Genomic DNA, 26868 nt, shown 5'->3' with positions numbered 1-26868 from the left:
ACGAAACATAGAGCAGATTTCTGAGAATATATTGTTTTTCTTTTTTACTATCTTTTTTGTCATGTTTTCTCATTGTAAAGGGATTTCGTCTAATTGTACATACAATACATATAATGCGTGAATTTTTTTTATTTAGAATTAACATTTATGTAACTTTAAGAAAAATGCTAGAAACTAAATAAAAAATAATCTTTATCATTTTGTAAGGGAATGAAATGTCGTATATAATTAGACATTGTAATTACTAGCTGTCGCCCGCGATTCCATTTACGCAAAATTAAAAAATAGAATAATTTCTTTGCCTATGTGTTCTTTCAGACTTTTTTCTACTTGTATACCAAATTTCATCAAGATCCGTGCAGCGGATCTGGAGATACCTTCAAATAAACATCCATCGCAAACATTTGCATTTGTAATACTAGCTTTTACCCGCGACTCCGTCCGCGCGGAATAAAAAATAGAAAACGGGGTAAAAATTATCCTATGTCCGTTTCCTGGTTCTAAGCTACCTGCCCACCAATTTTCAGTCAAATCGATTCAGCCGTTCTTGAGTTATAAATAGTGTAACTAACACGACTTTCTTTTATATATATAGATTAGCAAGATGCTAATGTTTAGATGGATGGATGGATGTTTGTTCTACTTATTAAGTTTTTTTTATTAACTTCTAACTTTTTGTCGACGTAACATGCGACCATTAATTAAGATGCCTCTATAACATAGTAGATAATTAAAGCAATGAAACAAACAAGATTACAAGGAAAGGTTTCTTAGAACTCGTTTTATCGTATTATCTATCATTAATGTTTAAGGAAAAAAGAGACTGGGTCAAGACAAGTAGAGAATTTATTTCGTCAATGTATAAAAACTTATAGATAAATAATATTTACTGGATACTTTTGCATAACGCGGACCGCAGTATTAAATAAAATATAACGAATTTTAATTATTCATATGTACGCAGTTGAGGAAATCTGTTTTTACTGCGGTACCAAATGTAAAGTTAACTGGAACTGAAATAATATTTGGATAAATAAATGGAGATATTGCTGCGAAGTTATTTTTCTCAGCTTTCGCAACTTTTTAATAAATTATTAGTCCTCTTGGTTGGTAAATAAATGAAGGGTTTTGTCATAATTATTAGAATTATCTCAAATGTATTTAACACTAAATACTATAATAAGTCTAGTAAAAAAGGCTTTATTATCATCACTAATAATCGACTTTAACGGCATATGACAGAGGCAAAAGCTTTTAAAGATTTCATAACTAACAGACTGTCATTGTAAAATTGATCGTAAGTACTCTGTCTAAGGTTTAATTTCGAATGTTTCAAATACTTCGAGTATCACTTTCGGCTTGAAAAAGAGTTTACGACATAACTGGCGCTCGTTTCATATCACGTGTATGGTCGGATATAGCGAAGGATATTAGAAAATTTATATCGGCCCGCGTACCACTGACAGATGAGATATGAGAGGTATTATTAGGATTTTACAGTAATAAATTTGTGTTATACGTGTTACGTAATGTTATGCGTCACACAACTGAAGTACAAGTGCATTCATTCTTTACATTTCATCCTAGGGCTCTTTTGTTTCTCATATAAATTGCGATTTTACTGACCACTGCAAAAAGAGTAATGGTTTTCTATAATTTAGAAGTACTGGTGGTCGCCCCATGATCGAACTTCCACCGTAATTCACATTTTTTTTTTACTAAAAACAGCTTTGTACATTTCATCATATTAAATGTGCCGAATTTCACGTTCTTCTGTTTGTACAATTTCCTTAAAAAGGGGTTCACAGTTATCGTGTCATGGATTAACATGAACGATTTTTATATAATACAAGCTGTCGTCCGCGACTTTGTCAAATCCCGTCAAAATCGTTCCAACCGTTCCGAAGATTACCCGGAACAAACGCTGCCTTGAGAATAGACATGCAGACAGACAGACAAAAAATTTTTTTTGATTTTTTTTGTTAGCCACGCAAATATGTGTTGATTTTAAGAAATATGTTTCATTCGATTCTTATTTTTGTCGGAGAGTTACAGCGGTCCAGTCGGTCTTCAGTTTTTTTAATTAAAATAACTGATTACAGAATTACTTAAAGTTAATCATTTCCCTACCGATTTATATAAATGTACAAACACACAACCCTAAAATTAAACTTAAAAGTAATTTCAACTAATATTCGAGAGTTGCGCGATGTTCAAACTTTACCAGCAAAACCTCAAAGCTTTCCTCTCAAATGGAATAAGTTAATATTACCTAGTATTATAACAACAAAACGTACCTTGAAGTGTGTCCAAAAGTGTCGGTTTTCATAAGTTTTTATTTCAAATTTACATAAGTTTAATACTTCATTAAAATATTGTAGACAGACATGACAGACTATTGTGTGAGCTTGAGCTTGTAAAAATATGCTTTATTTATATAAATATTTTTTATTTATTTATTTATGTCATCTATGCAATCAAAAATCTAAGTTGAAATCTAAAAGCTAAGTTACACAACTAACTAAATTTTCTTTACTATATTAAAAACTAAAATTTTTTATCATTTTAAAATTAAAACGCAAAATTAAAGTTTAAAAAAAATATTGTAGAGGAATGAAATACAATGAAAACTCAAAATCACTTCGCAGCGCATTTACAGGCCGGCGTCAGCACAAAGAGGTTTGCTCAGATCTGCTCTCTGTTTGAGAATCGGATTCATTTTAAATGGAAATTGGAATTCACTTGGACATTGAATGCTGCATGCATTACACTATTCAAATATATTTTTAACTCTTGAATGAAATGTAGTCATAATATATTTTTTCTATTTTAAACAATAAAATGCAAACACGGTGAAATCTAACGCAGTATTTTTTAAATCTCATAACGCCTTTAGTATGTAACATTGATTCAAGAAGTTGTGGGGTCTCCTATACATGATTATAAGACCTCCTCTGAGTACATTCCGTACAGGTTAAAAATCAGTGTCAAACTAAAGTGTGGTCTTTTATAAAAAAATTTGTGACAATCGATATGACCTTGAAAATACTGACCTTCTCAATCAGGAGCAGATTAAGGCTGACTGATAACAGATCCTTCACTATATCCATCCTAATAAGGCTCGAGTTAATACTATACCAATCATAATAACTTTCGGCCGCTTATCGTAAACGTGGCAATAAAACTAAATTGATCACTTCACCTCCTGCGCCTGCCTTTATCTACATTTTCATGAACCGTATAAAATATGTTTTTATTTATTTATATAATCTGCAAAAGATCTCAGAACTTGCATCTTCTTTATCACCATCAATATTACTTCGAATTCGATCGATGATGAAAAATCATCACCACTAAGATTATGTTGTATTTCATGATAATGTGAGCATTAATTCCTACTGGTTATATGAAATATATTGCCGTCCTTTTTACTCTCTTTGATATAACAGATATAAAGATATGTTTTAAAATATATTGGGTAGTAAAAACTCATAAGTAAACAGGACTTTATTTTTGTAGAAAAAATGATAAACGCAAGTGTAATTTAAATTTTATAAATGTACTTAACCTTTGGTTGCACTGTTTTTTTCGTCACTTTTTTAGTGATTTCGTTAATATAACTACGGCCTGAATAAGTCGGTTTTCCCCTGAGAGATCTCAACAACTTAATGTCAACTGAGTTACATCATTATAAGTTTCTTTTGTGTCGTTCACTGAATTTTATGACCATTAACAAGTTCTTTTCCAACACGTATTACATCTTTGTTGTATAAACTTGTTCTGTGTCTTTTACCGCGAGTTGTATTACATAGTTTTGGCTGTTATATCGTTATAATGGCTCGACTAATTATTGGTAGATTGGCTTATCTTACTATACATTTCGCCAATATAAGGAGTATAGCTCACGACTAATTATATGTTTTAACTTTAAGTTTTACCAAATTTAAGAATCTATTCCATCAGTTATATATGTTAGATATACGTTAGATATAGGGGGGGGGGGGGTTTATCTCCGCGATTGCATTTCATTTTCATTTTCATAGATAAACAACAGTATGTATGTATCGTAAGAATTCTCCACCTATATCCAAATATAAAGAATTGTCTTGTTTTGTTTCGTTTTTTAGATATAGTAATAAATTAGTTATAGGAACACTGTGCCCAGGCAGCAGTCAGACAATAGTATCAAATCGCTTAGGATGACTGCTGCCCGGGCCCTGCGACACAATATGTCAAAGATCACCTAGCACATAAGGAAATTTAAAAATTGTGAATCACATGAATAAATTCCCATCCGGGAGGAGGGTGTACTCTCGGGTGGAAAACCGAAAAAAAAAAAATTATAAATACGAAACTTTAGATGGATGGTAGGGAACTGCTCAACGGATCTCGATGAAATTTGTCATAAATGTAGAACATAGTTTAAAAGAACATATAGGCTACTTATTAAGATTCATTTTTATATACAGCTTTTTTTCATAAATAGTAGTTGTGTTGTTACCGACCATCACACTAGCTTGCCTTCGTGGTGGGTCGTACTTTATATACCCTTCGACATCTGTCTGGATCAACAATTCGAAGGCAAGAGAAGTACCAAGAAGTTGTTGCAAAGTATTAAAATGGTTTATCAAAGTGTGTCAATTATAGCGAGAACATAGAACATCCAAATCTGCCTGAACTACACATATCCCTTTTAGTAGCGGGACAAGTACATATGTCTATAGTTGTTTATTACCTAAGTTGAAATAGCACTTGTATTAAAGATATTCAATATTGTCTAAATTAACTTACAACACTCAGGGAAGATAAACAACGCGAAGGACGAGTGAGACACTCGTCAAAATCGAATGTACATATAATTCCGCGTACAAAAAATCATGTTCACTCATACCCTCCTACGTCAGCCGGATAAAAAAGAAATTCCTTTTTTTTTAAACAATTGTACTTTTAAAGCCATAGAATGGTTAAACAAAGAGGATGTGAACTGTAACGAAGAGCGGACGGCGACGTCGATCAAAGGGACTTGTGTTCTCTTTTTACCTTAGGACCTTTGTACGTTCTGCTTTTGATTTATGATTCTTCTTTGAATTATAAATACGTAAACGTAAACAATTATTATTTACCTTTTTTATACCGAAAAAATAAAACAGCATCAATAAAATTGGTGTAGAGCTGGTAAAAGAAAGGTGTGTGACCTAACCTGTATTAAATTGAAGATTATATCTTGAATATCCTTTTGGATCATAGCCATATTTTTTTGTAGTGTAGTTAGTTTTTTAAAGCATTATACATATTTGTATAATATTTTATAATATACTCTAGTTCTAAATACTTTACAAAGAAATATTATTGAATAAGCTAGCGCTTGACCACAAACCCGTCTGATGTTAAGTGATGCTGCGGTCTAAAGATGGTACACGCTAGCTTAGTAAATGCCTATTCACTCTACTCTTAGACGAAAAAACTGACGCCGGCAACTTGTTCCAATCCTTTACAATACGAGCAAGGAACGATGATTCAAACCTTTTCTTCCGAACGCGCGGTACATCTACTAAATAAAGTTTGTTAAATATTTAGCGACCTACGAGTAACTATTTAAAGTTCTAGATCAATAAGCAATGTATTTATATAAATAGCGACCAATCGCTTGCGGCAATCATTTAGTGGAAAAGCGTCTTAACATCGCTTGCCTAATAATATTCGTTTGTGACAGGACAGGGAAACTCCACTACCCAACCAATGTGTGCGGGCCACTGTTCGAGGAAGAGCTGGAATTCTGGGGCCTGGACTCCAATCAGGTGGAGCCTTGCTGCTGGTCTACATACAGCATACACAGAGATACACAGGTGTGTACAGCTTGCAGGATAATTTTATTTGACGATGCTGATCCCTATTTTATATGGTGCACTAAACAAATCTGAGGTCAACTTACAATGGAACTTAACATTGTCGTTACTGGTTATTTGAAATGTTTTAACTTCTTTATTTATGCACTTATTGATATGAAATTTACACTAAATAGTAAGTTAAACTTATCACAACAGGATAGTGAAAACAATATACAAATCGGTTTAGCTATTTTTAAGAATGATGACCACGAACTCACAGACAATTCGACAAACAGTGAAAAAATCCATGCAGAGAAACTAATAAGGTAATTTTTTATTAATATGTTGTATAGATTAGGAACTCTGGAGAATGTCTAAAAATCAAATAGTCATTATAAATAAAAGTTTTTGTTGGTCAGACCAGAGCATAGTTTTTTTTTTTATATAAAGTCGCATTTTTGTCATTTTGCGACAAAATAAAACGAAATTTACGCCTTTGGCACGTGTTACTGGGTTTAGATAGTAATTGTGCTACTAAGGAAAAAGTAAAAGAAAATTGCATACTGATGATTTTAGTTTCATTGCTTAATGATTATTATCTCAAAGTAGTTTTGATAGTATTTAATTTTAGACGATATTATGTCCTTGTTGTATAAAAAACATAGATATAAGTAAAAAAAGAAATTTCGAATATTACGTTTTGAACTCGAAACACTAAAGTCTGAAAGCGCTGTTAAATAAAAACGCCAACGAAAAAAAATCTAAAGAACAGTTCAAGGCTGAAAAACTTTTACGAGATTTGTAACAAACTACAGGGGCGGACTTAAAAGTTTATGATTTACCATTTTTTATTTCATATTTTTAATTTACGAAACCTATAAAACTTAGCTTTTTATTTTTCTTAAAAAATTGAACGTAAATATTTATACATAGTATAAAGTTTACATTGAAATGTTGCGTACACTTGAGATATAACAGATATATTTTTGCATACATATTATTAATAACACTGGTCTGCAAAAAAAATTTTTTTTTCTCTCCTTCAAATGTTATGCAGTTATCTTGTGTAATGCAACAATACTGAACATAAATATATCATTCAAAGTTTTCTAGCACGTCTATATTCTTTGGGATGGAATTTTTAAGAAAAACAATTTTTTTATATGAAATTTTTATCATTCATTTAATTACTTAAATAATGTTGGATGTACACTATTACACAACCTTTAAAACGCATATGACAATATCATTACTAGTTGTCAATCCCATTTTACTTAGTCATTTTTTTTCTTTTTCATATTTTATAATGGAGTTTCCTGATAAATCGACCAACAAAAATCTGCAAGTATTGCTTCGGACCATTTCCCGTTGTGTCCTCTCTATGTGCAAAATATCGTGATGAAACCTCTCACAGTCTTCATCAGATACTGCTCTGAGATTTGGTGCGAAAAATTTTAAGTGAGAGTGCAAAAAATGAATTTTAAGAAACATGTTACTTTTTTGAGCCTTGTAGGAAATGAGAAGTTCTTGTTTGATTTCCTGATAGTTCTGATTTTTTTCCAAGAAAATTTTGGCACAAATTTTCTACAAAAGCAGTCTGCGCCATTTTTTCGAATTGATTTAAATTTATTTTAAAACTCGAGTCCTTCATAAGCTCGAGTATTTGAGGACCTACAAAAATTCCTTCTTCTAATTTCGCCTGATCCGGGGAAACTTTGTTTTCTAGTACTGAAAGTACTGGGCTTTCACAAAGTTTTCCATAAGACCCAGCTTTATATGAAGTGGTGGAATTTTTTTTTCACTAGGAACGAAAGGATATTCCTTTACATTTTTAGATACAGGAGACAAACTCAGAGAGGTTTTGATTTTGAAAAAAAAAAACGTTCTTTGTGGTCAGCTTTTTACTATGTTGTGTTTGTCTTTTGCGCGACTGTCCCACTCACATAAAAAACCACAAAATTTGGTATTTACCATTTGGTGATTTTAACTGGAATCCAATGAGGACATCCTCATTGCAGGCCAGTTAAAATTGCTAAAACTTTTAGATCAACACAAATGTTCTATGCGTATTGTGAATTTTTGATTTCTTGCAGTAATAACATCATATTCCCATATAATTTTCTTTCATATTCGCTTAAAAAAGCGTCAGATAATATTTTTTTCTCTCTTTCTATCACTGCACACCGTTTATTTGTGTGCAAATACAATCTCAACCAATTAAAGTTGCTTTAACGCGAGAATAACATAGTATAGTAATATTAGTATAGCAAAAAATCCCATAATTTCTAAAAATCTAAAATCAACATTAAAAAAAAATTAGACGTGATAGCATAAAACGAAAAGCAGATATAGATTGAGGATGGTAAACTCTTTAAACGGATCATACTTTTATTCAAAGGAGGATTTCGTTGCAGACCAGTGAATTGAAGGGTCGGTGGTTTAGTGGTTAAGCCCTTGAGGTCCTGGGTTCGAATCCCGCCATGTACCAATGTGTTTTTCAACTTTCGATTTACACGTGTACATTTATCCGACGTTCTTACTGTGAACGTTCTTAGCTTTGAAGAAATTCAATGATATGTGTAAAGTCAACCCGCACTGCGCCAGCGTGGTTGACTACGACCTAGCCACCCCTAACTTAGGGTAGGTTCCGAGTCCCTCAGTGGGAACATATAGTGAGCTGATGATGATGCTTATTAAAAGAGCAATTACCACGAAGACACAGATTAAATTACTATGTCACATATAGTAATTACTTGGTTACCATCTCGGTAGTACTAAGTGGCCCTTAATCAAGCACGGTCCCTCCCGCCCTAACGTCAGGTCGTGTTGATCTACCCTTATTCTGTTGTAACTAATTTGTTATTAGCATATAGAATGATAAAGGTCGTAGAGTCGCCATTTGAAGACGTTTGTGACAGTTATCGTCATGGCTATGATCGGAATTTGTTTTATATCGGAATCGGAAATTAAAAAAATTTATATAACACTATTTTTTTTTTTACATTTAACATAATTGAAAACGTAAACATCGCTATACTTATGTTAGTAGAAAAGCAAAACAACGTAAAGCTTTGAACTTTTCAAACTAGATTAGTATAGTAACACAAAGAGAATAGAACATCAAGATGGATAAGCACTGAAATGCAGTTTGCGTGTTCTAAAAAAAAACTGCTTCAGTGCAAATCCCTGTAAAGAAAGTTTGTTTTTAAAAAATCTGGCTACAACATTTCGCAACGCAAAAAAATATCAAATAAAAACACATATTTATGGTATTTATTTTTTTACACCAACAATTTACAGACATATTATTTCTCTGAAATATTAAAGTAATTCTATTGGTTAGAGTTTCAAACTTTATGTTAATTTAAAGTGGTTGATCCCTCAATTTATCGTTCAATTAACATATTTCCGGTGTTGACAAATTCCTCGTTTCCGGTTTCTGAATTTGAAATAATTCATTTGTATTCTGTTTGTAATTATACACTAAACGGATTATGCGGTAAGCCTCGTGTACATGTTAAATAAGTTCATGTATTATGTGTAATCCGTGCTTGAATTACATTACTATTTTTATATGATAACGTATCAAACGAGGAAGCAGTCACGTGACTTTGCCTTAATAGCAAAGCGACCGCCGCTAACATCAGGAATTGTATATGAATTTCCTACCTACGAAGTTGAAGACGCACAGAAATATAATATTTCTGTATAGGATAAATTCGATTCCCCTTCCTATCCTTTCCTTATAAGAAAAGGGTGAAAAGCGAAAGGGGACTAAAGGGATCTTTATTTGAAATCATCATGATCCTAATTTATTCGAACCTTCAAATGTCGAGATAAAAACCTTAATATCTTTTTAATTTTGTCAATTGACATCTTAAAGGTTTGTACTTTATCCCAGATATACATATAGACATAACAACTCGGTTTTTAATAAGATAATTAAATAAGCATTTCAGGTACTAAGTATTTCACTAATCAGGAGGGTAAGTTACACGACCTTAAACCCTACTTAATTCGATGGTTCCTACATAAACAATCGTATCGCAATTTTTTTATTTTTGCTGGTTGTTTTTTTTTTTAATTAACTTGATACATAATAATTTCTGTGTCAATTTATCTATACCAAAAATTCCCTTAAAATAATTTTTATGACAAAACAACGTTTGACGGGTCTTTTATTTGTATATAATGCTATATACCATGTGTATTACATAAATTATGTAGTAGTTTCGTCTCTCGCTGGTTAGTTAACGTGCCATCAACCTCGGCTAATGAATGCATTTCCACTAGCTAACGACTAATTGAAGACAACCGCTCTCACTTATTTACCTAATGGGAAAATGTTCACTGCTATTTGTAAGTTGTTTCTGATGACTTCAGTTAAATTGTAATTACTATCGTACGTTAAAGTTAAGTAATCATTAAGGTCTCTTAGTGTAAGTTGAGATATCTATGCTAAGCGATTGTTTTAGTAAACAAAACTTTCAGTGGGATAATTAAACGTTTTTATGTTTATAATATTACACAAAAAAAAACATAAGCTTGTGAATGGACAATACCTAATAAATAACAATTCTTTACCAACTCAATTAATGTTTTGAACATGATTACAATGGGTATTGTTTTACATCTCGTGACCCTCTTATTTACAAAAAAAAAAAAATTAAAACAGTAATTTTGAAGTGGGCGTAGGCGTATTGTATAAATAAAAAAGGTTTTACATAAGCATTTCCATTCTAACATTTGTAGCAACAATGAAAAAGCTCATTTGGAACCTTTTTTTTTTCAATACCATTTATGCAAAATAGTGGAATAATAAAAAAGCATGAAAATGTAGGCCAGTTTCCGGTAGCATTGGTAATATGGATTTTTATATTTTCATATAGAATAGATGCTTAGAGGTCCATATATTCTATATAGATATAACCTTCATATGAGTCTACTTGATCTTGAGTCTTGATCTGTTTAACTTTTTTTGAATTCTGAGATGTATTTTTAAGAGATAAAAATAAGATTTTGCAATATTTAAACGCTTAGCTTGATTGAGATTTTATGATTTTCAATTAACATTTTTGTTTTATTTATCAGTATTTAGGAATACTAATGTCTTGTTCAGGTTAGTAAAAAATAAAATACGCACTAACAAAAACCTTTGTTATAATTTTATACATTACTTTATTCAAAATAACTCTTGGTAATAAATAAAATTAATCATAACATTTTTCATAAACTTAACTCTGTAACAATTATACAATTTAAAATTTTATACTCCGTCGATTTATGTTTCTTTTTTGAGTTCTATTCATAGCTAGCTGTCGCCCATGTGTTAAATTAAAAAAAAAAACTTAATTAGTAGCTTATGAGTTCTTCCAGACTATGTTCTATATCTATACCAAATTTCATCGAAATTCACGCCGCCGTTCTGGAGATACCTTTTATCAAACATCCATCCATCTAAACATTCGCATTTAAAAAAATTGGTAAGATTGAGTTAAGAAAATTGGTAAGGATGTGGTAAGAAAATTGTTTATTAATCAAGGCACCATCTTAAAGAAAGCAATAAAAAAATTATGCCTCCTTCATATGTCTAATTTTTCTTATTCAAGGGGCGTGGTAAGAACTTCAGTTTTCTTCTACTCTCTTCGTCTACTTCGGGAACATAGTTATTTGCAATCACGTTTACTTTTGGTGTATTTTAAGAAGTTATTTTGAATTATTTAGCTTATATTTAATTAATTTCAATAAATTCTTCCCAAGTAGTGCTGTAAAAAATTAGGCCAAAGCATACAAGGTTTATAAAACCTTGTACGCCGCCCTCACGTGAATAGGATTATTTTCATTTAAAATTATTATATTAAATTTAACGAATTACTTATAGCAAATTTAACGAGATTGAAACTGTTAAGAGTATAATGAGAAAATCGTTAACCAGTTTACGTCAAGTCTGGAATAATTGCGTCGACATAAACTTGCAACGAACACGATTATTACTTTAACACTACGACCTTGTTTCAAAACCCACAACAAACAAGGTTCACGTTTAAAAATAAACATCAATATATTGGAAATATTTATCACTAGCTATTGCCGCAACTCCGTCCCTGCGGATTTAAAAAACGTAATAAGGAGTGTCTCCAGACTATGTTCTACATCTGTGCCAAATTTCATCAAGATCCGTTAAACCGTTCCGGATATACCATCAAACAAACATCCATCTAAACATGCGCATTTATAATATTAGTAAGATTACACACTATGTTACATATCTACTAAATATGATCAAATTTAAATGTATCATTCAAAATTATTTGTGTCTTCAGGTTGCTTGTTTATAATTATTTTACACTATTTAAGAAAGGAGTATACTTTTAAAATATCATGTTCCATTCACACCATCTCGATGGCTGGCAATCCACAACCGTACGGTTTTCGCGTAGCTTTCTACCGCGTACTGGCGCGTTGTGGAATGGTCTGTCCTCGGCGGTATTTCCAAACCGCTACGACTATGACGCTACCGCTACGATGACGTCCTTCAAAAAGCGTATCACCATCTCAAAGGCCGGCAATGCATCTGCGATTCCTCTGGTATTGCAGAAGTCCATGGGCGTCGATGAACACTTTAGTGCTCTCGCTGCTCGTTTACCTCTCTTATAAAAAATATTTCCTTTGCATTGAATTTTCACCCTATTGTAACTTATAATTATATAACAATTGACCGTTCTTAAACGGTAAGTACGGTAGGTATATATGTAGGTAAGATGTTAAACAAAGCCTCTCAACATCTATAGCATTACAATTTACACAACGTCGCAGCAGGAGTCTAATCCGAACATTTGTTACTTAATACTGTTTTCTCGCTTTTACAACACATTGGGGATTTTCCTTTTTTATTTTATCTAATGGTAAATAAAGATGCGAGCTTTTGTACTCTATACGATTAAATGTCTTATAGTGGTTTACAATCTTTTTACAAAGAATAAAAATTTAAAGAAAAAAATCTTTTTTTAATCACCTTTTTATTTGATTCCGTTGAAATGAAAAATAATCATTACAGTATTCATATAACCACCTTCCAGTTCCATCATCAGACACTGGTTATCATTGAAAGACAAACCACTCTTCAAGACGATTCAAACGAGCCCTAATTCGATGGGGTTGTGTCGTTTCAGTGCGCTTCCTATCGCCACATTCCAGCTTCATCAGAATCTCCTCATAATGTATTTTCACGCAATTTCCACATATATTCAATTTTAGTTCCATTGCTAATCAAGAAGTGGATCATATTTTATTTGCAAGATTTAATGACAAACAAACTCAGGTGAATGTAAATAAAAGTTTGTAGAATGAAGACTCGACGGCCAACTCTCGTAATCCGTCGCACTTTAGACACAACTTATAAAGTTCAGTAACCGTGGTTTTACACACGTATGACTTATTGTTACCCTAATCTGTTTTTTTAAGAGAATAGAAGAGAGGAGAGACATTTTTTTTCAATATAATATGTTCAGATCATTGTTCTACATGCAATTTTTGTCTTTATATTTTTTTTTAATAAAAAACGTATCAAAATCTTTATGATTTCGTAAAAAAACACACCTTCCTGTTTTTCCACATGACGTTGCCTTCTTTACGAAATATATTGAATATTAAATCCAATTTACGACAGAGAAATTGAAAAGCTAACGAATTTTGAGCGATGTCGGCCTTTTAACTAGATTATTATTGCATCGACTTAAGTTTTGATGTTTCGGTTAACTTAGTTTAAACAGCGATGAAATCAATCTATATATATAAAAGAAAGTCGTGTTAGTTACACTATTTATAACTCAAGAACGGCAAAGTCGATTTGACTGAAAATTGGTGGGCAGGTAGCTTAGAACCAGGAAAAGGACATAGGATAATTTTTATTCCGTTTTCTATTTTTTATTCCGCGCGGACGGAGTCGCGGGTAAAAGCTAGCTTGTAATAAAACTAGCTTTTGCCCACAACTCCGTCCACGCGAAGTTAAAGAAAAAAAACTTAATTAGTAGCCTATGTGTTCTTCCAAACTGTATTCTTTATCTGTAACAAAGTTTTGGAGATACCGTGTAACAAACATCCATCCATCTAAACATACGCATTTTTAACATTAGTAAGACAAAATAACAAATTTTACTACATTGCGTCACAATTAAAACAAGAAATTTTTATGATAAATAAAATGCATATTTTCCGATAAAACTAGAAATAAAATACATAACAGTTCCGGTAAAACATTTTTTCTCTCACAACTTTAAAACGTAAGTTTTATTTTACCATTTCACAAAACATCTAAAAAATCAGACCATCTACGAAATTTTTACTTTATTTATTTATTCCCCGTCAGATAAATAACATGATGTTAGTATCATATAAGAAAATATAATAATTGACATCTCTTAAAGTACATTTTCTATGTGAATTTATATAAAAAATAAATTTGAAATAAATGAACGTTTGCTGGCTAACTATATTACCTCTCAGTCGTGCAAATGCATTAATCAACTCAACCACCGGCTTCATTTCCATTGCCACTGATAACGAACACAATTCAAAATAAAACATTTTCCCTTCAACTCACAAAGATTTATTTCTATTAATGACTTTTAATATGAAAATTTTCAAATAAAATCGCCTTTAATACTCAAAGATAAGAATTCCAAAAGCTAGTCTAGCTAATAAAGAGTCTAGAACCTACTATAAATTAGACGTTATTATGCCTTAATCAACCACGATTGTCCTGTGCAGATAGATTGATACATACATCTCTGAACTTCTCGTACTTAGCCTCTGCACCACCGACACTTCTGAAATTCACCCAAAATACTTATACTAATTTCAGCATTCTAAATGTCAATCAAAACAAAAAGAAAGCATGTTTCAATTTATTTTCATTTTACAGTACAACTATATGTTCTCTGAATTCCACGCAATATAATTTAGTGATCCTCGTACATCTCTATTAACCAAATTTAAATGTTAGTTGGCGAGCGTAATTTATCGTGATTTTGTTCCAGCACTTGAATATATAATATATTCCACTGGATATGTGCCCTGATTTTTTTTACCAGATTATAAATGACAATAATATTTCTACAGACATTCCATCTTTTTATACAGTAATAGTTTTAATTTAGGCAATTCCATTAAAATATATTTAATTACGTAGTTGAAAAGGACGTATTGGATAGGGCAATATCCTTATACATCCACTCCTCTATTCAATAAAGGCAGACAAAGCATCTGTAACCTTTAAACCACGGTAGCGGTTACTTGGATTTTTAAACCTTATCGAGTGGCCGCGTGTTTGTCATCTTTTAGTCACTCGTTTATTAATGATAACAGTGTTAAAATATAATAAGTATTTTTAGTTAAACTTGGGTAATACACCGTTGCTATTGATAGCTAAGTTCAAAATTCAGATCCAGTAAATGGGTTTGGTATTTGCATGCCATTTTAACACAATCTCGATTAGTCAGAGTCCTCAAGAGACCTGTTGGTTCGACAAATGCCAGATCGAATTAAACTGTGTGGTCGTACTCATTTGAAATTGTAAATATAATTTATAGTGTTATTTGTAATCAAATTGTTTCAAACAGTAAATGTAGCGATTCGATTATTTTAATATATATTAAAACTTAATTGATTTCTCAAAAATAATTTGTCAAACTTATTTAAACGTGGTAGAATGAAAAGTTTTTCGTTTAGTATAATCCTACGTAAGTTAATTGATGCTTATAAAACTTAATTAATTGGCTGTTGATAACTCAAATTAAAACGAATTTATCCTGTTTGTATTATTTTATGTCAGGTAGTCCAGAAAAAATTTAGTTTTAATCCTGCGCGGACGGAGTCGATGGCGACAGCTAGTGAAATATTAGAAAATACTATAAACGTGTCGGTAAACAACTTGTCTATATGCCAGAAGAATCAATTAATCCCTTTAAATTTCGAACTTACTATAATATTCTGTTCAGTTCGCAAATTCCATTTTACAGTTCTGAAGCAATTGTACGCTGTAGATAACGTCGCTGCGAGGTCGTTGCAATAAATTGTTTTAACAGATCGTTCGTACAGTCAGCACAGAAATATGAAAAGGGTCGTACGTTTAAGTTTTTCGTTCAAACATTTCGGAGTTGAAATATCGCCTGATAAATTCTCTTAATTGTATTTTAGTGCGTTGTTTTGACGTTTTTCAATTAACGAAAAAACTATAATTATTTTTAACATAATTATTTAGGAAATTAAATTTTGCGAATATTTATTTTGGGATTAATGAATTAGAAATTTGTAAAATATAAATTTGTTCTTTGTTTAAAAGTTTAATAACTTTAGGATTTCAACTTGGATTAGCGTATGAATTCCTCTAAGTAATAGAATTTATTATCGTTTTTATTTCGTTCTAGTAGAGCACATTAACAAGATATATGGTCTAAGAAACCCTGTATTTAAAGTACTAACTAAGAAATATGAGGGCGTGTACTCTGAAACGCAGCAATGGACCATATTTCAGACTAAATAATTATGACATTTATTACTAGGAAAATGTCTTCCGTTAGTACTTGTAGTATCTTATGTTAGATGTACAACATTAGTAATCTTACTAATAGTAGATTGATGGATGGATGGAAGTAGTAGTTTGTAAAAAGATATCTGAAGAACAGCTCAATGGATCTCATAGATGGCATAGATGTAGAACAAAGTCTGGAAGAACACATATGCTACTTACTAAGTTCCTTTTTTAAATCCGCGCGGGCTACAGCTAGTATTTGCACACATGCTCGTTACTTGCACGTTCATTTTATATACTAGCTGTCGCCCGTGACTCCGTCCGAGCGGAATTTAAAAAAACTTAATAAATAACCTATATGTTCTTCCAGACTATGCTCTACCTCTATGGCATATTTCATCAAAATCCATACAGCCGTTCTGGAGATACCTTCAAACAAACATCTATCCATCCATCTAAACATTCACATTTATAATATTAGTAAGATTCATAAGAATTTTACTAAATAGATAGTTGAAACATACATTTATTTGCATCAGTACTAATAATAATAAATAAACATGAATAAGGTTTGATTTTTAATACGAAATATCCTCACAATTTACCAATTTCCTGTTAAAGGTGCGAATCCACTGAAAGCGACTACAAAAGCTATGATCCTTCATTACCTTACACTTCGAATTTCCTTTTATTTCTTTAATGTAAATATAAAAACTGAGGGCTCAAGTTAGGCTGGTCGTGAACAAAGGTCGAAAGGCTTTAAGGTCGTCTAAGTGAATGAGATACTATTAACCCTCGTAACAGATGTTTCTAACAAGCATATTGTCGTTGTTTCCATTCTATAGATAAAATACAAAAATTATTTCTTTTAAAATAAATAACTGCTTTATCGTAATTATAAGTTATTTTCCATTGTTTAATACTAGTAACAATAGAATGTGACCTATTTGTAAATTTTGAAGTGTCAACTGGCAACAATCCTATGCTTGGGAATTTAATTTAGACCCAGTAATGTGGTCCTTCGCATTACATATTAAAAGTATATTTACTCAAATGATCCTTAGAAATAGGAAATTGCAAATAACAGTAAAGAAATAAACGTTACATTTTATAGTACTCATAACTCTATTTGCTAATTTGAGTGTAAAAAAATATTTATCCATATTAGAAAGGTCTTGTCGTGCCATCTGTTGCTTTGCCTGATAATAGTTGACCCAAGTTATAAGAATATTGCACATTTAAAAACAAAAACTCCTTGTTTTAATATCATCGTAGAGGTAAAATTGACACGGCAACATCGATCGTTATCCATCTGAAAATTTAAACAGACCTTACAATACCTTTTTAAATTAAGAAAAGGGAATCGATGCATAATGCGAAGAGTGGGAAAAATAAAAATTATAAGCATATAATCATGATGGACCGACGATGGTCAAGGATGCGAGAGTATTCTAGATGCGGGTTGCACAGGCTCGATCATCGATCATGGGCGTTACGTGACTGAAAAGAAGAAGAATCATGATTACACATAATAGGTTTATTTCATCTAAATATTAGTAGTTTCATGCGTAATATTGCTAAGCTCCGTGCTCACAAACGGCATTAAAAAAAGATTTGTGAAGCAATCGCTTCCTCTTGTTACTTGCACCGCTAGAGCACTGGCAATGAAACTGATCCCCAGCTAACGCGGCAATTTACGACTTCATAAAATGTGATTTCACGCGCCAGCAGTCAAAGGGTTAAGTTGTTGACGCGGCGCAAGGCCAACCCAACTTTTGTATATTTGATTCGCTTTCTGCTTTCATTAATAACATTTATTTCATGACTTCAGAATAAGTTTTATTGCAAATGTTATACTGACAACAAACTGTACAAGATGTTGTGAATATTTATATAGCGAAAATTTGTCGGTCGAAATCCATCCATGTGTTGTATATAATATGGGTAAATTAGGTACGAAAGTGTTCTGTATTTGTAAATATATATTTCGACGATGAAATATAAATGCTATTTATTACTTTAGCTATAAAATATCTTAGAATTCCGAACTCATATATACATGTCAATCGGTAAATAGAATGCTTTCTCGTCTTTTATTATTTTCACGTACGAACACAAAAAGTTGGTCGTAGTTTTATGTTAGGAAAAACACGTATTGTTATGTACTTTTTTACTATATGCTTCGAATCGGCTCTAGGTGATTGAGTTCCGCATCGAAGGAAAAAAGATCCCTTATTTTTTATCAAAGAATTTTGTCCATAATGTTTTATTTTTTATAGAGTTTACGATGAAAAATTTTGACTATTTAGCTTAACCTTTTAAAGCCTATAACTTAACCGAGAAGATTACGTTGTAAATTTTAAATTAAGTTCGCAAGCTTGCATTCAAATGCCTTATTTTGCTTTCACTCGACTTTATACTTAGAGAACTGTCTGATTACCCTTAACTTGACATATTATAAAATTTATTAACCATACTAGATGCTTTTCAACTTTATAAATCAATGGTGTATGTTTCATTACGTCTACAGCCCACAGTAAAAGCAAATGTTTCAAAGAACTTGTCCATTACCCGGGATTAGGGCACATGGTTACTCACGACACGTACCAAATACCGCACACAGATAAGCGTTCTTTATCATTAAAATGTTACGTAATTTATAAACTGACAAAGAGTGAATCGAAAAATAATATTAAGTATAGCTTTTTGGCCGAATTTATTCATCATCAGCTCACTATAAGTCCCCACTGAGGGGCTCGGAGCCTACCTTAAGTTAGAGGTGATTAGGCCATAGTAAACCACGCTGGTCCAGTACGTGTTTGTTGACTTCACACATATCATTGAATTTCTTCAAAGAAATGTGCAAGATAAATGTATTATATGTAAATCGAAAATCGAAAAACTCATTGGTATATGGCAGGATTCGAACCCAGGACCTGCACATTGCAAGTCAAGTGCTTAACCCCTGAGCCACCGACGCTCTTGGACAAATTAATAAAAGTAAATGCAAGAAAAAATATGTATATTAATTGATTATCTACATTTGTAAAACTATCTCATACCTATTTATATTTTTGCAGTCATATACCGACACAAAAGATAAAGAAGCAAAAAATTTTCGTCTGATATTTTTCCTGTTAGACTATGTTACTCAGGGACAGTGTTTAAAAGGCGAAAGACTCTTTAGAATCAGTAAAGTCTAGGTATTTTAAGTTCATTCGTTAAAAACATACAAAAACACAAATCTTTTTCTACTATAATAAACTAGTATTGATTCATAGTGCAATTATATAAGGAATACAAGGTTGAAATGCAACTGTTAAAACATTTTAATCCTAAGCCAATCAGAAACATCTCTATAAAGTAATCTAATCAAATAAAGACTCCATTATACAATTCTATTTGTTACCGCAAATAAAATTAGTAATATATTTCAGTCACTGATCAATAGCTAAATCCAGCGGAGCAGGCTAATCAGACAACGGACGGACGGCTGGAGTTCTGTAAAAGCCGAGATTTACTGAACACACTGAATTAACATGTTTTATACTTAATTGTTCTGTTAAAATTTCTATTTTAAATGTTAGAATTAATTTAGTTGAAATTAAATACGGATTATTTGCAGATTTTATTATTATTAATACGTTTTAATACCTTTTTGATTATTTTACATAATCTATATATATAAAAGAAAGTCGTGTTAGTTACACTATTTATAACTCAAGATCGATCGATTTAGCTGAAAATTGATGGGGAGGTAGCTTAGAACCAGGAGACGGACATAGGAACTTTTTTTTTATTCCGCGCGGACGGAGTCGCGGGTAAAAGCTAGTAATCTAATATATAAAATTCTCGTGTCACGGGGTTCGAACTTGAACTCCTCCGAAACGGCTTGACCGATTCTCATGAAATTTTATGTTCATATTTAATAGGTCTGTGTTATTAGCCGATTAATATCTATTTTTCATACCGTTATTTAGTTTTTTTTTAATGCGCGCGGACGTAGTCGCGGGCGACAGCTAGTTTTGTAAAATTTCTTTCGTATTTAGGCATTGAAAATATGAACTTTAAATATAAATTTGCTTTAATGTGCTAAATTGAATTATATCTAATATTTGATATGTTTGACAAAATTGGCAATGTTAAAAGATGGACGGATATATAAAAAGTATACTATCTCTAATATTCCAAGTTACCGTATTATATGTTACCTCGTAAAGATAATGTTAGATCAAGTTACCAATGTGTCAAGTACAAACAAAGGAATAGAACACACAAAGCTCTTGACTATAGGATTTCTTGAGCCCTGTCTCGAAAAGAGCACGTAAGTAATTCTTTTTCTCGAGTACATTGAAGGAAAAATATCAATTTCTTACACATATAACAAAAGAGGTTTTAATGATATATGAAAATTGTCTCTAAATATTTATTAAAACTTTTGTGAGACACTTTAAAAATTTAAGGTAAACCACTTTTTTTTTAATAATCTTTTAACAAAATAAATGTTTAAACATATTAACATTTTGATTTAATATTTTCTTCAATTTTTAGCAAAGCATGTAAAAGACAAAACGGCAATTTGTTATTTACTTAAGCCGAGACCTTTATTTGCCTTTAGATTGGAAATCCGGATTTCATTGGCGGAATGTACTTCATTATATTTACGGCCCTTTGAGCGCCATCGAATCAATTCCCTTTGTATCTATTATAATGCTTAATAGGAATGTTCAGATCTTAACTAATGGTCGACGAGATTCAAGAGATTTATCCTCTTCGGATATAATATTGAGGTTAATACGTAATTTGTATTAAAGAAAACTGATAAAATTCATTACGTACTACAAGACGAGACGAGTTATGAGATTTGAGAGTTGAATTTATTTATTTTAGTACTATGTTTTATTGCTTTTGTTTTTAACTTCAATTCTACACTTATCTAAAGATAAAAAAGTAATATATCTTTAAACTGGAATAGTTTTTCAGTGGTTAGCTCCAAGATTTGCAAAGTATGAATATATTGGAATTATTCCTTTATTCCGACAACCGAACGTTCCATTTAGTACCGAACATAATTTTCGTAGCTTTTTTTCTATTATATAAAAGACTTTTATTAATATTTCTGTTTATTTTTTATTATTTTCAAATGAATTGTATGAGATATATGTTATGAATTTCTATTATTCAAAGTTATACGACCTAGCTAACGTGACAATGTTGGCAGATCATTTTTTCATTAGCTCGGATAACAGTAGTCTTGCACAGAGTAATCTGTACCAAACACTCCGGACATTGTTAAAACTAGTACGAAAAAAATTCAATATACTTTTTTTTTCTGAACTTAGCATGCAGGTCAGATAATTATTTGCAAAAATAAAACGGGGTCGGTTTTATTTTAACTTTTTTATTATCGTATGTTTCATGAATTACTTTAAAAGACCTCGAGAATTTTATACTTGAACTAGCTGTCGCCCGCGACTCCGTCCGCGCGCAGTTAAAAAAAACTTAATAGGGGTTTGAAAAATAGATGTTGGCCGATTCTAAGACCTACTGAATATGCTCACAAAATTTTATGAGAATCGGTCAAGCCGTTTCGGAAGAGTATGGCAACGAAAACTGTGACACGAGAATTTTATATATTAGATATATATGTCTGGTTAGTACGAGATTCTTAGGGATAAGGGCAGGTTGATGATGATGATGATGATAGTACAAGATTCTTTCCTTTCTATTGCTTATTTTAAAAACATGAAATACTAGCTGTTACCCTTGACTCCGTGCGCACGGTATTAAAAAAAACTTAATTAGAAGTCTATGTGTTCTTCCAGACTATGTTTTAAATCCATGCCAAATTTCATCCAGATCTATTGAGGCGTTCTAGAGATACCTTCAAACAAGCATCCATCCATCCATTTAAACATTCGCATTTATAATATTAGTAAGATTGTTATCAAATCGTCTGTCCTCGACGGTATTTCCTAACAATTACGACTTAACCCGCATTCACATGAGCGCTTTTTTTACGCTACGTAAATACAACTATTTTGACCACTAGTTGAAAGAAACAAGAGTGATTTTAAAGCGTTCATCGATTAACTGCCGCTTTACTGTACGATAAAAGGTGTTGCGTTTAACCTTTGTCGTATGCACAGATATCAAATAAAAATGCATTTGTTCTATTTCAATGCGTTTAGAAGCGTCGTAAAAAACAAAAGTCTATTTCGAGAAACGCGAGAAGCAGCTAGAAAATGTGGCTACAGATTTGTATGGGTCAAGCATGGAACGATACTTGTCAGAGAAAAAGAAACATCACCTGTGTTTGCTGTTCGATCAAAAGGCAACTTATCTAAAATTAAAGCCAATTGTTAAAGGTAATTGTATTTGTTTAGTATTTTTTGAAGTATGTAGATTTTTTACTTAGTTCCAAAAAAATTATAGACAAATTTGTTACATTAATGCGTAAACATTGTAAAGGTCTTGGAAATGTTCCCTCTATAGTTAACTATACTATGTCTGTGCGGATTATGTCTCGTGTTAGAAGCATGGATTATCGATTTACCCACTTAATATTCGTAATTTTTTTTTGTATTGACTTATGCTTTACTTTTATTAAAAATATTGAATGTTTAATTCCAACGGAATGTACATTCTATTTACCTAAAATAAGTAATAGATTTACATGTCTTTTTATAACGATAGTATTCTGTGATTGTTACGACTTTAATAAGTGTTTATACACAGAGGTGTTGGTGTTGATAAATTACATTTACGGTTATATTGTTCATACTAATAAATATTAGAATGGCTGATAAAATATCCATATACTATCAAAACTGTCGAGGACTACGAACGAAGCTTAACACTATTTACATGAATTTGTTAGCGCATTCATATGACGTTTTGATACTTTCTGAGACCTGGCTATCAGCCGCCATAAGCGATAGCGAAGTTTTTGATTCACGCTACATAGTATTTCGTTGCGACCGCAACTACGCTGCGACGGGCAGGCGCGACGGTGGCGGCGTGTTGGTGGCCGTGCGCCGCGGCCTGCACGTTGAGCGCTGCTCGCTTGCACTTACCTTAGATGATAATGAATCACACAATTCACCGTCGCCTTTTATTGATTACATGTTATTAAATATTAAAGTGGGGACAATATTTCATGTGATTTGTGGAGTTTATATTCCACCAAATCAAGATTTAGCTACTTATACAATATTTTTAAACTTACTACAGTATTATTTTAATAATATACAGAATATAGACAAAATACATATCGCCGGGGACTTTAATCTACCCTATATTGAATGGAGCGATCCCTCATCTCAAACATACTCGCTGCCATGTGACTGCCACAATGTATTAACTAACACTTTGAGTATTTTTGTTCGTGATACGCATACTAGACAATATAATTATATCAAAAACAACATGGGACGTATTCTGGACTTATTTATTTCTAGTGATGATACATGTTGATGCGAACCAGTACTAAATCCATTGGTACCCATTGACATTCTTCATCCTCCCTTTCACGTACTTATATCACGGGACCGCCACCGTAAAACTATGCAATCAGAGTCAACATTAAAATATTATTATTTGGATGCAAACAACGCAATAATTAATGAAACTATTAATAGTTATGATTGGTTGGCAGTTGGCAGAGTTACCCTGTAAATTCAGCGTGCAATGTCTTTTATCTAAAATTAAATGAAATCATAAAAGCCCATGTACCTATGCATTATCGTTGTTTTCGTTCGAAGTCCTCATACAGTTCATTATTGCTAAAATACGATCTGGCCACGCTTGACAGGAGACGTAATCTTTTGGATGTTATGTTATTGCAAATATCGTGCATCAAAAATTCAACTGCATGGAGCTTACTAGACAAATACAATTACATGTGCCAGCTCGATCATGTCATATTCGTGGCACTCTTAAAAGTGTTCTGTTCGCACTAAAACGATGTAAGACGCACGCAGGTGAGCGTGCCCCCTTGTGGTCTGTGAACTGATCATAGCCTTCATAAACTTCATTAATTTTAATTGTTTTAAACTGTTTGATTGTATTTAAACATTATGTCTCAACTTAATTGTAGTCTATTATTATTATTGTTTCTTTCCTTTATTTTTAGTTACTGTAGTTGTGAACAACGATGTTGGGTACATAATTACATTGTATGTCTTATATTTATATTATAGACGTATATCTATTATGTAGTCGTTAGTTGTTCCAAATAAATTAAAAAAAAAAAAAAAAAAAAAAAAAAACCATCCGTGTGAATGCGGGCTTTGGGTCCTTTCAAAAGCGAGTATACCATCTCATGTCGTTGATAAACTTGGTGTTCCCGCCGCTTGTTTGCTTCTTCTCTTATACTAAAAATTGAGGAAATTCCCTGAGCGCAGTTTTATGACACGGCAATATCACGCCCCTTGTGTACGTTTAAAACGATAACACCTCATAACACGTTTTATGTTAATTTTGTTTAACGTGAAAAGCAACATATTATATGAACTGTAATATATACTTTCCAGTTTTTATGACATCAGGTTAAATATTATACATTTTTCAGCGTAGCTAAATGAGAGTAATTTTCTTTATTACTATATCAAGATATTCAAATCTCTTATTATTTGGTTTTTGTAAATAAAACATTAAATTAGATATTATAAGGAATGTTATATATAAAATTTACTATTGTCATTTAGCATTAGGTATATATGCAAAAAGAGTACAGACCAAGAGTCTGTACATGTCGATTAAAATCTAATATATAAAATTCTCGTGTCACAGTTTTCGTTCCCGTACTCCTCCGAAACGGCTTGACCGATTCTCATGAAATGTTGTGAACATATTTAGTAGGTCTGAGAATCGGCCAACATCTATTTTTCATACCCCCCCCCCCCCCCCCACATTTTTTAACTGCGAGCGGACGGAGTCGCGGGCGACAGCTAGTTAATAAATAAAAAATCATCTTACTATCACAAAAAACAGACAAGTCAGCGATCTTAATGATCCAAAGGGGATAAAAATTGCTGTGTAATTAGTACATCTTTTAGACGTAGAGATGTGGTCTATTACATATTTTTTCTGTGTTAGAATTACAAGTTTAACGACGTTTAACTATCGAACAGAAACAAAATAATTCGGTTATTTCTATAAAAAGTCAGGTTGTGATTTTGATTATAAATATGTGTAAACAAAACTAACGTACTTGATATATCAAAGCTTTTTTAAAGGATAGTTTTCTACTAGAAACTGGCAATAAGACCTGTATTCACATAACGTACATGCTAACAATTGACTGACGAAGGTTGAAGATAATGATTACCTTCACCAATTCTTCAATTTATGTCCTTTCAAGCTATCATAATATTGTGGTATACTTAATAATGTATGTTTTTTGTGTGTTATAGAATACGTTGGCGATACTGGATAAGTTGGACATCGATAGCGAGAAACCTTCAGAAGAAGAAATCGCTAGAATATTCGGTTACGAAGAAGCTTATCTCTCCGGAGAGCTGGGCGTCTGGCAAAGGATCAAACCAAAGATATGGGCGCTGTTCGATGAACCATCCAGTTCACCCGCCGCTAAGGTATATGAAATAACATAATTAACCGCGTGCAGGCTTGGCCGATGACTTTCCGTCCAACACATACCGAACTTATTTGCTTAGTACTGTCCAGTTGACGTCATAACGCCATCGGCAAAGCTACTGCACACGAGTAATAATAGTGCGACAAATTTATCTGGCATCAGAGAGAGACCCTGTTATCGCAACTAAGCAGATAAGTTAGTTGCACTATACGTGTATTATTTATTGTTTAAATTTCTAAATTAATTTTACTTTCGACACAAACTCACATAATATGTGAACATTATCTTAACTTCAAATTTTTTAATTATTCTAGTTACTACTAAATAATTAAGTTAAAACAAATTTTTAGCAAAAAAAAAACTATTGCAGGAATTCAATATTTCAATTCTCAACGTATTGGAAAAAAGTCGTGAAGTCGTGAATATTATCTTGGAAATACGAAATAACGAATGAAAATGTGCAAGTAAAAGCATTTCGTAAATGTCCTGTCACACACAGAGTTTTCAAAATGTTACTTAAGGCCACCTTAATTATAGATTTAGAAAATGAAATCTACAATGAACTAAATACAAAACGATTTCTAAGTGCTCGTTTCTTAATGGATCGTGACCTGAATGTCTAAAAGTTTTAAAAGCATATAAAATGTAAGTTGAAAATAAAGCATTTTTAAACTCGGCGCTATTGTAGCGATAATAAACGGATAGATGGCGTTAAACCGGAGATGAGAACCATTTCCACGACAATTATTCGCACACCGCGCTGTTTCATAACGGAACTCGTATTGATCTGTTATTTTGTGCAAATAACTATAAGTAAATATTATTGGCAGATAAGAAGTTATTACCGGGGTCCTAATTCTAGTCCTCTTAACCTTCCCACCCTGTTCTTATAAAAACTGGTGTAGTTGGAT

General features: G+C 32.1%; 1 protein-coding gene across 1 annotated transcript in view; it reads left to right on the top strand.

Moving 5' to 3' along the window:
- Positions 1-26868, top strand: part of LOC106712635 (potassium voltage-gated channel protein Shaw) — an 89938-nt gene that overhangs the window by 42740 nt on the left and 20330 nt on the right. Inside the window, exons 3-4 of the mRNA XM_045681353.1 lie at positions 5714-5846; positions 25776-25955. Of these exons, the coding sequence (XP_045537309.1) occupies positions 5714-5846; positions 25776-25955 (313 nt within the window). The remainder of the gene's footprint in view (positions 1-5713; positions 5847-25775; positions 25956-26868) is intronic.

The sequence above is a fragment of the Papilio machaon genome, chromosome 15, assembly GCF_912999745.1.
Source record: "Papilio machaon chromosome 15, ilPapMach1.1, whole genome shotgun sequence".
NCBI classification, from domain to species: domain Eukaryota; kingdom Metazoa; phylum Arthropoda; class Insecta; order Lepidoptera; family Papilionidae; genus Papilio; species Papilio machaon.
This window is presented reverse-complemented; position numbering and strand designations above follow the sequence as displayed.